The sequence below is a fragment of the Centroberyx gerrardi genome, chromosome 4 (assembly GCF_048128805.1).
Source record: "Centroberyx gerrardi isolate f3 chromosome 4, fCenGer3.hap1.cur.20231027, whole genome shotgun sequence".
NCBI classification, from domain to species: domain Eukaryota; kingdom Metazoa; phylum Chordata; class Actinopteri; order Beryciformes; family Berycidae; genus Centroberyx; species Centroberyx gerrardi.
Genome location: NC_136000.1, coordinates 5,460,031 through 5,476,110, shown reverse-complemented (window position 1 = coordinate 5,476,110; position 16,080 = coordinate 5,460,031). Strand labels below are relative to the sequence as shown.

Here is a 16,080-nt window from a genome sequence, read left to right as displayed (position 1 = left end):
CCCTCTTGAGGTCCCAATCCCCAGGTTGAGAACCCGCTGATTTGGATTTTGTAATTCATGAGAGAAAATAGTTACAACACCCAGTGAGCGCCCCGTTTGTCTTGATGCAGGCAGGAGTTAGTGTTTCTAAAATGTTGTGCTCCTTGTTTTTCCTCAAGCTTGTTCCTCGTTATTCATGAATGTTGCCATTTTGTGATTTTTATAATTGCTGTTTTTACTTGAAGTGTTTTTTATTGCAGTTCTGCTCTTCAGTGTTACTCATGTTCTTAAATCTCCAGGGCTGAAGCGATCCTTCAAAGATGCTGTGTTTTGGTGTTTTTGTTTTGTTTTAGAAAACCTTGCTGAAGACAGTGGGGTTTTTAATTCAAAATGAGTGAAAGCGACACATTGTGATATTAAAGGGGAAAAAAAGCAATAAATCAATATGAAACTTGCTTTATTGGCATGTCGAAGCACTATTTAGGAAAGATAAATCTTCAAATATACAAAAAATCTCATATAATACATACCGTGTGCTATAATATGAGCTACATCTCCAGAACAAGAACTCGACTAAAATAATTTAAGAAGCTGCCTTGTAGAAGAAACTCTGTTAAATTGGTTAAGGACTCAGTTACATTCATACTGTCACACATTACAGAGCGGGATCGCTTTCCCCCAAAGTTTCCTACGAGGTTTGTGTAACGTTAGTAAAGAGTTTGAGTTACTAGCACTCAAGATAAAGGGTAATGTAATGTTCCTGTATTGCCTGAGAAAGTTGAATCAAAGTTTTGGACGGTGTTGTTCCTATATCAATATTAAACATTTGATTTTTTTTTAAGTTTAGGAAAGGGACTCCATGCAAATTTACGGTGTTATAGGATTACATTTTCCTTTATCTTGAGAGATCTAAACTGGAAAAATATGGAAAATCTGAAAGAGTAACAACATAAAAGTCCATTTGGGTGTAATTTAGTCACCACTGCATTAAAAGGCACAGTAACCCTGAGTTAACTGATCGACACACTGGGAATGTCGGCCGCCACACCGAAGCGATCACACACTTTCTTCAGCTGCTCCTCCAGCACGATGTTTTTCTTAACCTCTAAATTGTAGTTAAATTTCAAGTCTTCGATCTCTTCAAAAAACGTCGGGTCAAAGTTCTCAAGTTCCCTCTTCAACCTTTTAACCTCGGTCTGCAAATATGCATTCTCCGTTTCGGCCGCCTTCAGAAGGTTTTTAAGCTTCCCGTAACCTGGCAACACAAAAAGAGAGACGGATGTAACGACAGCGGTTCACTACAGAAATGTTCACCATCCACTGCAGCGGAGCCGGTGGGAGTCTCACCTTGCTGAGCGGACGGCTCACCGTATCGCTCGCCGTACTCGCTGAGCCTTTGCTTCAGCTCCGACTTCTCCTTCTCCAGCTCACTGTTGACCAATCTTTAGAGGAAAAAAAAAGGATCATGTAGATTTTGTCAAAAGGAATATTCTCATTTCCACAAGTTGCACCGTCCAGGCGCTCGACTGGTGCCAGCCAGTTAGTTTCTCTTCTCTACCAGCCACTCAGGCAGGTTGGAAACATTGTGAAAGTCACTGCGATTTATCAACGAGAAGAAAAGATTTCCTCCTCTGATCATGCGATATATTGTTATATTATCAGAGTTTTACACACCTCAGTGCCTGGAACTCCTTACTGAGGCCTGCATCTGTCTTTACAGCAGGAGGAAAGCTTTTCAACAACTCCACCTAGCACAACAACAAAAAAAATAAAAATATAGCACTTTTCAACGCCATTAAAAACTGCTTTACACAGAATTAAACAATATATACAAAATGCACAGATCAGCTATACAATAAAAATGCCAGACTTGAAAAGGCAGACATGAATTAAAAACAGGTTACAGAGGAGTAAAATGGGCAAATACAACAAGAACGGTATAACAGGTCAAACTCATAATGTAAAAAGAGTTGATTTAACAGGTGACAAAGCCTCAGGAGCTGAGAGGGCGAAGGCCTGCCGGATTCAATGCGGGACTCGCCTCCAGCAGTCGAACATACAGTATATACACAGTAGATTATAGACTATAGGACATGTGACAGAGCGGTTGATGAAGCCTGTACCTGATCTTCAAGCTGCCGGACGGTTTTCTGAGCGCTCTCCTCCCTCTCGCTCAGCTGCTTCAGCTGCTGCTTGAGCTCAGAGAGGCTGGAGGTCTTCTGGGAGAGCTCCCCCTCCAGCTCCTTCATCTTGTTCTCAAACATCCTGCGGAAAGAAGGAGAACCGCTGACTCACTCTTCCTTTAAAGTGCACCGGCAGGTTAGAGACGTGGGCTTGTAAGGCCAGAAGGTTGAGGTTTTGAATCCCTGAACCAAAACCTGGGAGGGGGAAGTAAATGAGTAACGCTCTCCCCTCTCAAAAACTGCTGTCCAGTGGCCCTTGAGCAAGGCACTGATATGACTACTAGTCAAAAGTCTGGACACACCTGATTGAATGTACTATGTTTTTCATTCTCTTAAACCCATTTTGATCTAAAGGCTTCTGCTTAAATGCTTGAAATTAGTTTCTTAGACAAATATAAATAGTGAAGTTGATCCTATGTATGAATTTCTTTCCAAAGCCTTTGTCTTTCCATCAAGGCAAAGGGCGGCTACTTTAAAGAATCTGAAATATAAGATAGTTTTGATTTGTTTAACTCTTTTTTTGGTCACTGCATAATTCCATTTGTGTAATTTCATAGTTTTGATGTCTTTACTATTATTCTAAAATGTGGAAAATAGTAAAAATAAAAATGTGGTGTGTCCAAACTTTTGACTGGTAGTGCAACTGTGAATTTTTTTTTTTACATTCACTGCAGCAACAGCGGTTTGTTTGTAATAAACAGAAGAAGAACTGGGTAGTTAGCATGAGCGGCGAGAGCCACCATGGCTGAACAAAGAAAAGACAAACTCAAACCGCATCAACAGAAAACCCAAGCTCCGCCCACACTGTTTGATTGACAGCTGATCTCCGGGAAGTGCAGTGCAGAAACACCACAGCGATGAACGCTGAGCACCAAAGATGGAGACAAAATCAAAACAGCAAGAATGTGGCAGATTGGCACTTTAAGGCGGGGCTGGAAGCGGTTTGCTGACCTCGTCACCACAGACGCCTTCCAGGTCTTGCTGTCCGCCCCCTCTGGGAGGCTTCTGGACAGCGACGCCCGAAGCCTCTGCTTGGTTTCCTCCAGCTCCGCCTCCAGCTTCTCATTGGTCACCTCCAGGCTCGTGTTGGTCACCCTCACCCTCTCTGCGGCCTCCATTTCCTGCCGTGACAGAAAACGGTGTCCAGGAGGGATAAAAGAGATCAAAACGTACATTTGGAGAGTTTCATTCCAACATGAGAAAGCAGTTGAAGCTAGTATTTCATTCTTTCTAGGGATGCACCGATACCGATACTGGTATCGGTATCGGTGCCGATACCAGGCTAAAATGGAATATCGGTATCGGAGATTTTACCCAAGACTAAAATGTGATACCGAAAGCCATGAGTAACATGTAAGAAATAAAAGCAAACTGTCTTGATTTTATGCATTTGTGGCACATAGAAGCCTGAATTTCTCAAACAGTGGGAAAAACAAGGATTTTATCTCAATAATTTTGTCCATTGACCCCAAACTAAGGAAGTAAGCCTGCACTGTTCAGTAAAAGTAATGGATCGGATCGGTACTCAGTATCGGCCGATACTTAAACTTTCATACTCGTAATCGGTATCGGCATTGAAAAAGTGGCATCGGTGCATCCCTAGTTCTTTCAATATTCAGTTGATATTCAATGAATATTGATTGATTTAGATTGAACTTCTTCCTATCTGGCTACATCAGATGTGGAACCAACCACATCTGATGTATGTGCAATTACCCTTTTTATCTCCTTTCGTAGACGTTCATTCTCCATCACAATTTTCTCCATTCCTTTGGTTTTAGATTCAAGTTTGGAACTCAGCTCCGCCTCAGTTTGACTCTTCAGTTTCTCATAGTCGGTCTTAAAAAGAAAAGACAATGAGTGAAGGCGGAGCCAGTAAGAGATAAGAGTTAATACACTTGTGTTACAAAGTGGTTACAGAAGACTTTGCTTGTGATGTGGTTAACCTTTAGTTTTTCGTGTTCTTGCTTCAAGGCAGCAAGCCGCTCCTGATCTGCGGGTGCTTGGGATTTCTTTAGCGTCTCATTTTCCCTCTGCACCCTCTCCACCACCTTCTTCATCAAGCCGATGGTCTTCTCCAGTTCAGGGACTGTTTTGCCGCTGCGACCGCCCTGGTGACCAACAGATGAAACATCATTTTACAGTTGGAACAGGACTAACCTTACATCTCGGGGGTTAGTGAATTACATTTTAATCTGACACCCTCAGTGTATTTGCAGGTATCCAATTCAGTTCCTCTGCTTGCCTAGACATTTGTATTTGTCTCTTTTTAGGTGAGATGCTTTTTTAAGGTCATTAGGTTTGTTTGTTTTTTTTACCTCTAAATCTTTTTGCACAAGTGTCTGTATTTTGTCATTTCTGAGCATATAAACCTGAGTGTATATAAAGATCATGGGTGACTCAACGTACTCCATGTATATGGGCCAGCTTTTTCTCCGCCTCTGCGTTCTCCTTCTTCAGCGCGTTGCACATCTCCTTCAGGTGTGCGACTTGATCCTGTCAAGAAACACAAAGAGCAAGAGGCTGAAACCGCTTCACACAGCAGCTAATCTCAAACATTTGTGATTTATCGACAGCGATACTTATTTAAATACCAGTTGGAAAATAATACTTTTTATACCTCTCTTTGTTGAATGAAAGCACTTCTCCTATATGCCAAAGTAAATTATGTTTTGTGTAATATTTGATTATGCTAGTATGAATGTCTAAACAGAACAGAATAATTGATTTAATTATTAACTAATACAAAAAAAGAGGAAAACTTGAGTTCTCATCTGAAGCTTTTCAGCACCTTTCGATACTTTCAGATGCCTTAAAATCAGCACCAACACCAGAACATGGTGCAACATGGTTGTGTACCTTGACTCTTGGTAAGTCCTTGTTCGCCTGCTCCAGCTGGAAGCGGAGCTCCAGGTTCTCGGAGGCCAGCTTGAGGTTTTCTGTTTGGAGGTCTGCGTCTTTCTGTGACGGCGTTCCCGTGCCTCGTCCTGAAGTCTAGAGGAAGGCGAAGAAATAGTTTCTCTTTATATAATCTCACGCACACAAAATCAGTCACGGCAAAGCAACTAAAGGGGCGAAGGGTATAAAGCTGCTGTTGGATGAAAACATTGTATCTTCAAAACGTAAGCTCTGAAGGAAACTAGAAGAAAAAAAAAAACAGCCTTGGGTTTTGAATGGGTTTCAAGGCTCCTGAGGTAATGAAACCTCCTCTACCTATGAAGAACCATGTAAACCTTCAGTTCAGCTAAAGACATGACGGTTGCAGTTACAAGGTTTTTCCTCGACAGCAGCAAAATGCAAGCTCCTGAGCGACAAACACACACTGTGGAGGACTGCAGGGGAGGAAGGCACCAACACACTGACTAGCACTACTGCCGCACCGTCACAACACTACCGTCTCTGTGACTGTGGAAGCCCGGAGTACCTTCGCATATCTAGGGGATCTGGTTTTGCTTTTTCCTACGCCGCCGTCATCAGCAACGACCCAAGAATCACGCCAACTGCAAGCAAGATCTAGCGCTGCAAGACCGCGTTTGCGCTCCGCGATCGCATCTAGCTCAGCCGTGCAGGAATCCTCCGGTTTATCTTTCGCTTCAGCCTTTTCCTCACCGACGCCCTCTGCATTCACCTGCGTTCGAGTCGCTCCCGCCGGTTTAGAAGATGATTTAGCCGGTCCGGGTCTTTCAGCCTTGGACTCGCTTCCTTTCGGGCGCTGGGGTTTAGGGGACACGGAGCTTTCTTCTCGCCCTCTGTGTTCCGCCGCGCGAGGGTTCAATCGCTTTTTCTCGACATCCTTTGCTTCCACAGTTTCTTTATCTTTACGCCTCTGCTTTGGCTCCCTCTGCTGGTCAGAGGGGCGGCCGTGGGCGGCTGAAGGCGGTCCTGCGCCCCTTCCTTCCCCGACGTCGAACGTGAGAGAACGGATCCCTCTCAAAGACGGGGAGGATGAGCCTTTTCCCTTCATGTGCAGCGAGCGAAATTAAATCCGGCGAGGCGAGGAAAGAGATGCATAGAAAAGAGAGTAGAAAAAAATGATGAAAGAAGGTGAGGTGATGATGAACAGAGAGATAAAAGGAAAAACGTTTGGGCCCCTTAGAGCAGACCTGGGCCAAATGGTATAGAGATAGAATGATGCCTTTTTGAATACATGTAGAGTGATATGTATTGTCTGCTGTCTACTGGATGTCCTGTTGTCCCTGTACTATGTGTGCCAGTACGTAATTATGTGATTATGTGAGTTGTCAGAATGTTTCTGCAGCAATGTCAGCGAGCAAATTCCTGCATGTTTATTATACTTGCTGTGTTAAACCATTCTGATCCTATTTGTCCCAGATCCACCTTGAAGCTGACTATTTCGGGATGGGACGATCTGCTTTATCTCACGATACGATGCGATACGAGATATGGGCTTCACGATGCAATACAACCACGATACGATGTAATAAATAAAAGTTGAATGACAACAAAGTCTGACTGTGCAGAATTACGTTTATTTCTGAGCCACTAGTCTTTCTAGCGATGGCATCGGCTCGCTGGAACGTAAACAACAATTTAAAAATGTCATCACAAAGTGAAAATAATATAATTTGGATGGAGAGCTTGTGAAATTGTGATGGTCAAGCCGTCTCATTTGTGATTACTACAGCAGAATAAAATGGAGCTAATATCGTGATTCATTTTTCTGCCCCTACGTCACTTTTTTGCATTGCAATACATTTAATTTTGATGTATCGTCCCATCCCTAGTGACTATAAACAGAAAAATAGGTGCAGGTGACACAGTGATGAAAAGCCTGTCCACTGTGCAGACCAGCATGTAAACAGTGGCACTGCAGTGTGTCTCAGTGAGCAGGCGAGACCGAGGTTACATGAGCACTTACAGAGGGTCTGGAGGAAGACTCTTTGGACATCTGGCGCTCCAAGGACTGGAGTCTGTCCTCCAGGTAGCGGTTCCTCAGGCTCAGATCCTCCATGGCAGCGTCTCGAGGTAAAGCCTGCTTCTGTCTGGAAGGTAAACAAGGTACTGAAGGTCTGGCTCTGGATTAGGTGGACACATTTTAAGCAATTTGTTGACACTTTGATCAAGAACGACTTGGAATTAGGCCTGTGCTGATATGAAAATTTCATACAGTAGTACCATTATCTTGACCAAAATGATCTCTATACAAAATATTTCAATAATTATTAAAACGATGAAAATTTTCAAAACAATACTGTAATATGCCTCAATCATTTAAAAACGAATTTACTTTAAAAAAAACATATCATAACATATCAAAATATAAAATGCTGGTTTAGCTTTTTACCACAATATATATATATCAATATTAAGAAGGGCAATGTTTAAATACTTGCATATAATTTTACTATTTCTGTGTCCCTCGAATGCTCATGTACAAGCCAAGAGTGTATCCAATAATAACATTTTCATGAAGTACTTACACAATATTGTTGTGTACTTACAATACTTCTCCATAATACCAATACACAAGACAAGACAGTCGAATGAGGGCGTTTTAAAGTTTTACCAACATAACAATACAAAAAATGTTTAAAGACATACTTTATGGTGAGGATCTTCATCTCCAGCTCAGAGTTCTTTCTCATCAGCTCCTCCATCTCCTTCTCCATTTCGGTGGAGCGCACCCCCACCACCTGGTCAGCGGTCACACCCCGAGTCTTCAGCTTCTTCTGCAGCGCCGTCTTCTCCTGCTCCAGTCTGCGCACAAACACACTGAACAGTTCTAACCCACAAACGCATCTTCCCGCTTTGCTTTCCATTTTTATTCAACACTTGCAATCGGTTCCTCAAATTTTTGAGTAGCCAGCCAGATGGGAAAAGTAACCGGCTAAAGGGATGTTTGTGGCGGCAAGATACATTTTTCCGGTGATGCCACTTTTTTTTACCAAACCTTAAATATGTTTATGAAAGCATGACAATTAAAATAACATGAATAAACATTTTTATTAAAGGCTCAATGCTCAATTAAAAAAATAAACGGATAATCTTTATTAATTGTGAATGTTTAATGTACTTTCTTGAGTCAGTGCAGAAATGTAATTTTTAATTGTAGGAAATAAGTAGGCTAAAACAAAAATATTATAACAAATAGTAATAAATATAAGAATAAAGTTCATATTTTAGTCTTCTCAGAGCAATACTGGATCTCTCTCCTGAGTACTACTGCACTCACAGAACTGAGATCCAATAATTATGGAAACATAAATCAGTTTAAATAATGAGGAAATGCCCCAATTTTACATGATCATAACACCTGCATACTGATGCTTTAACAAACCCTCCTAAACAGAAGCCCTATGATCTTTCCCTGTTCCTCCCTTTACTTCTCCCGTTTATATTTTGAACATTGGCAAAAAGGAGTCAGTGTGCATGTGGGACTTGTCAGGATTGGTTAAACTTGGGTGACAACATCAAAATCAAGGACCAGAATGGCTCGCGCAGATTAGACCCCCCACACCTGAAAAAAATCAGGTATTGACACTGAATGTGAGAGCGGTTTCGGTTAGTCCGAGTAGGGTGTAGCAGAACCGGACTGGACAACTTTTTGTTAAGTGACGTAAGGTGAAACACTCGTTACGTTACGTTACGTAACATTACCATCGTTAATTTGAAAGAGACGGAGGTAACGTTATGTTGAGTGTTTCTCAAATTTTCTATCCAGTCTGTTTCCTCAACATTGCGGTTGTTCCTACCAGTTCTGCGGTCTTCGGCGCAAATGTTGCGGTTAAAACTATCATGAGAATGTGACGCCGCTGTCAGTGGCGGTTTATTAAGACCTTATGGATAAACTGACGCCTCTGGTTACTGGTGGCAAGTAAACCGAAAATACAGGCAATGGTAGCCGCCATATTGATCTGAAGTAAACGTTACTATGGTTACAGACATTATTTACAGCCATCGCGAGATCGTAGGAGTGGAGTGACTCCCATGTACCATACATATGCGCATTCACTCAATTCGGTTGTCACGACCAAATTCTGGCAGTGTGTACGTTGGCTTAGTGACATTCAGTGATAAAAGCAGCCGGCCAGACAGAGGTGGGTAGACGGCTAAGTAGCGGCAGCCGGCGCTTGGGGAACCCCCTGCACTTGGCATAGACATTTGGATCTGCATGCATTTGCACCTCACTATCTTTACTTCTTAGTTTTTGTTTCCTCCTGATATGTACGTTAAAGCTGCACAAGGCAAGATTTTTATATTAATATGCACAAGCCTCTCAGCCGAAATCACACAGTGGGGCTGCAGTAAAGACCAGCATCCCATCCCCACTAACTGAGACACCCTAGATTCACCTTTGCCCAAAAGTAGACTAATTCTGGTGTCGGGTATGGACTTTAGCAGGACATTAAGTGATGTTTTAAAACTTACAAGTAAAATCTAATGTGTCTCCTAAACAGCAGTGAGCAGCGCTCCGTCCAGAGAAAGCTGGACTCACCACATTAGATCTTCTCCTCTCTCGTCTCTGGTTTCCTTTGGTATAAAGCATCACAGACCGGCCGGTTGGTAAACATGAGCGAGCTGTGTGCAGTTTACCGAGGTCACGTTACATGATCTCTGCATTTTGAAATCCGCAAAATTCAAATAGTTACCTGTCGCTGCCATTTGGAGACACCTACATGCAAAGTTGCCTAGTGCAGCTTTAAGTCAAACTAATTCTTGTCCACTATTTGGTATTATTATCGGCACATAAACTACAGTGCAACCAGAAATATAGAGACAACTGATAGACAAGACAAAGTGGAGCATGGAAGAGCGCTGTGGAAACCCCTCCCCCAGTATTAAATGCATGCAATACTATATGCACAGGACCCTGGCACTGACCTGGCGTACAGGTCTTTCAGACTGCTGAGCTGTTTCGACAGGGACTCCGTCTCTCGCTCCTTCTCCTTCAGTGCGTTCTTCACTTTCTCCATCTTGGCCTGCCATTTCTTCCCCTCCTCCCACCGCACAATTTCTTCTTTGGACTGCAGAAGTTAGAGAAACAAGTCGCACATCAAATTAATGTGCAATGAACTGAAACATGCACTGACCAATGAAGACGATTTTCATAATGTAAAAAAGACACGCCAAAATATTATTCAATATGCACTTGATTAATTGGGTGAGTGAAGGGTAGAGGACAAGGAAATGGGGAAGGCTTGAGAAGATAGGGAAGGCTATGGGGAAGATATAGGTCACTTATTTCCTTACTTTTAATTTCCCTTTCTCTTTTTGGTTTGTTTGTTTTTGATTTTGTTACAAATCTCAAGAAACAATCCTATATTTTTTGTATCATGTGTTTTGTATCTGTGAAGATATGTAAATATAATTTTATAAATTTTTTTCATATAAGTGAAAATGAGCATTGACACAATAATATACTGTATGTATAAGATTTTTTGGCTCAAAAAATATTTGAAAGAATATTCACTTGATGGTGCAAGTGTAAAAATCTAGAATTTGTACAGCACTTTTTAAAGTAGTTACAACACGCTTTATGAACAATTAAACAATAAATGATAACCAATAAGATAAACAAAGAAATAATAATTCACAATAATAGTAATAACACTGAAATGATACTATATTTGATGTTGACTGAGTTTATGTTTTATGCGTTTACCTTGTCATCCTTCACAGTTTTCCTTTCTGCTCTCTTGTCCAGTTCATACTCCAACTTCCTGATCTTCTTCTGCAGGATCTCGACTGTAGAACTCTTCCCATCTGGTTCTGGTTCATTCTACAGGCAAACACACAGGCAAAAACAAGCTTTTTTTAGAAGATTGTTTTCATGGCATTCCACTTTTGTCAGATAGTGTGAGATGGTCCTGTATAGCTCAGTGAGCTAAGATTTTAGTCACTGTTCAGTATGATATCTGCAGATAGTGGCTGGGTGATGAGGCTGCCAACTAGCCCACATCACTTTTTTTCAAATTTCACAATAAATGAAATGACAGTGGGTCTAGAACCATATAAAATGTGTAGTTATATGTGTATCGGAATTGAGCACAATTCTTTTTCCATAATTTTTTTTGTTCCCAATCCCATTTCGAGGCCTGGAAATGATCAGAATCAAGATACATTTTGAAAAGATTTCCAGACTTTCCAGCCTTGTGTGGGAGCCCTGCAGAGGATGTGAGTGGTAGCGACCTGACCTGCAGAGCGCTGCTGAGCCTATTGATCTGCTGCTTGAGCTCCTGGATCTCCTGGTCTCTCTCCTCCTTTTCACCCTGCAGACGTCTCTGGGCTTTCTGACTCCTCTGGAAGTCCTGGTTCAGGCCTTCCACCTCCTCCTTCAGGCCGTTCTCCCGCCCTCTGGCTGCTCTGGAAGACTCTTTCGCAGCGTGAAGTTCTTCGCTGAGCTCTTGCACCCGGGCCTTTGGAGGAAAGAGATTTAAAGCCCCCATGAAATTAACTCCCATTACTTCCTGGAAAAACAGTGTATCTTTGATGGTGACCTCATGCTGCACCAGTAAGTGTAAATAATAACAATTCCAAGATTTTTGAACAATCCTGCCACTGCTGTAACAGTGTACACTGAGCATACAAAATAAACAGCTCTTTCCATGGAATGATCAGGATCAGATCAGAATCCAGCTGAAAGTTAGGATCCCTGACTGATTTCACCTCAAAATCCACTTCAGTCAGGAAGGAGAGATGTGGATGAATGAGAAGAGCAAAAGGCGAGTCCACTAGAGTCATTTGAGACAGAGATTTGGGAAAAGCGAATGCAGCTAAATATTTGGAAGGTGTTCCTAAAATGTTGTGCACACGGTGTATGTACAAAGCAGGTAAACGGCAGTAAAATATATATATATATACGAATACGGGGTCCCACCTTTAGGTCTTTGGTGTGCTTGTCAACGAGTATCTGAACATTGAGGCTCTCCTCTTTTTTTGCAGCGTTGGCTATGACTTGCTGCTCCGCCATAGACGTCAACTCCGCCCGCAGCTCCAGCAGAGCCTTACTGAGAGCCTGAAAACAGAGGGAGCAGAGAGATAGCATCCATGATGAATCCAGTGAGGGTTTACATCACGACAACGCACCACCATCCATTTCTACAAGGAATACTTCCACACATCCCCTTCTCTCCCATATTCCTCCTCTACTTGAACTTGATAAACAACATGCAGACATAAACATCCTTTTTTTTCTGTCTGAAATCCTATAGGTGTTCAGAGAAGGAACTTCAAAACTTGGACTTGTTTGAATAGATTTCCTCAACATCCTTGGCTCTTGGCTGCAGTTTTGTAATGTAGATGTAAATAATAAAAGAAGCGCTGAACCTTGAGCTGTTTCTCTTTCTGGGCGAGCTGGGCTTTGAGTCGCTCCAGCAGGTTTTTCATGGTGTTGCTGGGGGAGCGGACGTTGGCCTCCTTCTGGGCCTCCAGCTCGGTTCGGAGGTATTGCATCTCCTTCTCCATCTGGGCCATGTGGCTCGTCTGCTCCTCGGCCTCCGCAGACACGGCCTTCACCTGGGCAGCGTGCTGCTCCTCCAGCCTGCAACACCTCCCCTCTGTTAGTCTGCTTCAAAATGTTCTTACACAGTTGCTTCCTGCTGTCGTTACATGTTTTATTTTTTGTTTTTAACCCGGCGTTCTTTATTTATGCCTGGCATTTTTACTGTTGAGCTATCGGCTTTTGTTTAGTATTGTTGTATTGCCTGTAAAGTGCTTTGTAACGATTCAGAAAAATGCTATAAAAGTAAAGGTTCTAATTTTCTTATTATAATTATATAGTGCAAAGAGGTAAATGTAGCAAACTGGCTTTTCTATAAGTGGTTGTCACACTTGGTGGTGATCACAAGACTGAAAATACCGGCTGTATAATCTACTGTCAATAGCAAAGTATCTGCAGGTTTCAGAAAAACACATTTAAGACTTCTTGAGACCTTATTAATCCTACCAGGAATTGAAGACTCATTTCAAAACCAATTGCTAATTTCAAAACCAAAATAAAGACACAAAAACCTGATTGAAGATAGCTAATGAAACTTCTGAAATTCTGTACTTTTATTGTACTCAAATAGAGAAATAAATGAACTGAATGCAACTAAAGAGGTTCTGATTCTGATTGTGTTTATGTTGGAGTTAAAGGAATCTTCCCGGCTTACCGTGGGGTCACATGCAAACCCTGTTTCACTGAGTTCAAAGAGACACTCACTTGGACTTCTCCTCAGCGTGCTGCTTAGCCTGCGTTTCCATGGCGCCGCCGTGGCGCTCCAGCTCAGCCGTGGCCAGCCTCAGCCTCCCTGTGAGGGAGGAGAGCGAGATGTCCTGCTCCGCCACAGTCTGCTCCAGCTCCGCCAGACGCTCCAGATGCTTGGAGGTCGGCACCCTGATAGAGGGCTTCTTCATCAGATCCTGGAGGAGGGAGGGAAGGGAAGAGAAGGGAATGATGACACATTGAGAGGAGGGCTTGTGACCGAAAAGTTGCCAGTTTGAGGCCCTGAAGCTGCTGGGAAAACGTGGGTGGGGAATGTGAATGAGTAACGCTCTCCCCTCCCTCAACAACTAGTGTCCTGGTGCCCCTGAGCAAGGCACTTCATCCTCAACTGCTCAGTGTCCGACAACAGAAGACTGTGGTCGTACTGGACAGCTCCCAGGTGTGGATGATTGGAAGTGTGTGAATGTGAAAAAAAGACTAAGAGCATGCTTCTAGAAAAGAGCATGCATGCTCAGTCAACTTAACCTGGATAAATAAAGGTTTAAAAACTATAAAGAGAGATGGTCCAGTCCATCAGTCACTCCGAAAGGTAATCCAGCATCATTTGCCGGATCTGTTCCATTGTAAAAATTTAGATGGCTGGTGAATTTGTGGATTTAGCAGCAGCTGTGGCCTGCAGATAAAAGAGGTGGTTTCCTGCCTGCCTGGAGGGGTGTCAGAATTTATTTACCTATGTTTAACCAGATGACAGGTCATTGAAGAACAGATTCTTGTTCATGAACCAGACTTGAACCGTTCATGTCATGAGTGCATGGTACGCGCCTCAGCCTGCTAAACCACCTGGCGGCAGAAAGCCTATACGATCCAAGCAGACTAAATAAACGGACCACTACAGTCCCGGGCTAAGATGGCCGTTATGGTTATTAATGAGAGACATGGACACAAGCGTACCATTGCAGTCTGTTTGAAGCGGTCCAGGGAGGTGTCAGTGTGCAGGTCCAGCTTCTGATGCAACGCTCTCACCTCGTCCTCATGTTTCTTTGTCATCTCCTCTTGCTCCTGGGGTTCAGAGGGGGATCGGCGAGATGAAGTGTTAGAAGCAGAGGAACACTTAAGGCATGAAAACTCCACCTTCTAAAAAGTTTGATAGCATCATCCCTTTTGCTCTAACATCCAAATCAGATTTCTCTACAGGGACTCACACTCGTTTAAAAGGGCGATAAGTACGATTTTTACTACCGCATAGCACAAAATGACCAGAATATATCTGCAGGGGTTTGACAGGGTTGTTGATCAATACCAATGATTCAATGATTACTCGGCCAGCTGCTGAGATTTATGTCCCAATTTATTTACTCCCCAAGATATTCCCAAACCCTAATTCCTTGCTGTACCGTACCTGTCTTGCTCGGGCCAGTTTGTTCTGGTATTTCTTCAGCATATCCTCTTTTTGGTCGAGTCGACCCTGGAGGTTGTTGATGGTCTGGCGAGCCACGCTGAGGGCCGGCTGGCTGTCTGCTGCCTGGCCCTCTTCGTGCTTAGTCAGGTCAGCTAGGAGGCGCTCTCTGCTGGCGGAGGCTGGGAGGCGAAGACGCAGCTCGTTGATCACTTTATCCCTGGACACGACGTTCTGCTCCGCCTTCCACAGAGCCGCTTCTTTCTCCTTTAGCCTCTGCAAGAAGGAATCACAACCATTTTGTTTAACACGTATAATAAATGCATAGGAATTCATCTTGGTGACCTTGGCACAGAGACATACTGCCAATCACAGAGATTCAAAGTACATACTGACACACAGTGCATGTGCATGTAGTACTGTATATTATACTAGGAGACTATCATTCTACATATACACATTAAATGTGATATGCTTATCTGGTTGTATGGTCTATATGAATAATAGGTCAGAGATATAATTTCTTTATGACAGCAAACACACGTGTTTCAAAATGGATGTGAATGCATCTGGATTTGTGAGGTCCAGTATGAATATGAATGAACGGACTGAACACTATACCTCATCCAGATTTTTGCAGGTGGCCTGTGTCTCCAGGATGGTGCGGACATGCTCTTTGATTTTCCCCAAGGCAAACTCCAGCTGATGGGCGACGGACAGACTTGGGTCTGGTAAGGCACCTGCAGCTTCCTCAAACTGAACACAACCAAAGAACATAAAACTGGCAGTGTTTCCCATATACAGTTTGTCAAATGACATCACGTTACATAAAGCTGACTGTGCAACTGTCATTTGGCGATGCACAGACCAGCAGACCATCAGCTCCTCCACTCCCTTCCCCCTCTTTCTCACTGTGGAACTAAATGCAGACAGAGTGAGAGAAGAGCGAGGCACGGTTTGGCATCCTTTGGAGTTTACCTCAGGTAAATTAGCCTATACAGGGTTTAACAGATTTCCATTGTTTGGATTTCAGGGAGGCAGTAGTATGATCAGTATAAAGTGGCATAGGCAATATAGGTGCATAGTATAGTGACAATGCGTGCCAATCGAAATACCAAGGCTATCACTTTTAATTTGCACCTTGAAGAAGGCATAATTCCGAAACATGTTGGTGATGTAAAATAAATATTTTCATATGGAAGTGTGCAACCTTCATATAATTACTTATGTAGACTGTAACTTAACACTTTTTAGTTATCTGAGCTGTGTAAAACTGTCCACCACTCATAGAAAGTTAACATGAGTGCAATGCAAAGACTTGCATATTGCGCCTGTTCACCACTGGATTCCACTGG

At 42.8% G+C, this 16,080-nt stretch overlaps 1 protein-coding gene across 1 annotated transcript in view; it reads right to left on the bottom strand.

The window, feature by feature from the left end:
* Window positions 1-447: 447 nt before the first annotated feature.
* Window positions 448-16,080, bottom strand: part of cep290 (centrosomal protein 290) — a 35,554-nt gene continuing 19,921 nt past the window's right edge. Inside the window, exons 34-53 of the mRNA XM_071925523.2 lie at window positions 15,347-15,481; window positions 14,729-15,001; window positions 14,281-14,388; window positions 13,327-13,526; window positions 12,450-12,663; window positions 12,001-12,138; window positions 11,318-11,539; window positions 10,786-10,902; window positions 10,005-10,147; window positions 7,725-7,880; window positions 7,042-7,165; window positions 5,022-5,156; window positions 4,572-4,658; window positions 4,109-4,273; window positions 3,879-4,001; window positions 3,114-3,283; window positions 2,103-2,244; window positions 1,654-1,727; window positions 1,327-1,421; window positions 448-1,234 (exon numbers count right to left, since the gene is read on the bottom strand). Coding sequence (XP_071781624.2) covers window positions 990-1,234; window positions 1,327-1,421; window positions 1,654-1,727; window positions 2,103-2,244; window positions 3,114-3,283; window positions 3,879-4,001; window positions 4,109-4,273; window positions 4,572-4,658; window positions 5,022-5,156; window positions 7,042-7,165; window positions 7,725-7,880; window positions 10,005-10,147; window positions 10,786-10,902; window positions 11,318-11,539; window positions 12,001-12,138; window positions 12,450-12,663; window positions 13,327-13,526; window positions 14,281-14,388; window positions 14,729-15,001; window positions 15,347-15,481 — 3,066 coding nt within the window. The 3' untranslated portion in view covers window positions 448-989. The remainder of the gene's footprint in view (window positions 1,235-1,326; window positions 1,422-1,653; window positions 1,728-2,102; window positions 2,245-3,113; window positions 3,284-3,878; window positions 4,002-4,108; window positions 4,274-4,571; window positions 4,659-5,021; window positions 5,157-7,041; window positions 7,166-7,724; window positions 7,881-10,004; window positions 10,148-10,785; window positions 10,903-11,317; window positions 11,540-12,000; window positions 12,139-12,449; window positions 12,664-13,326; window positions 13,527-14,280; window positions 14,389-14,728; window positions 15,002-15,346; window positions 15,482-16,080) is intronic.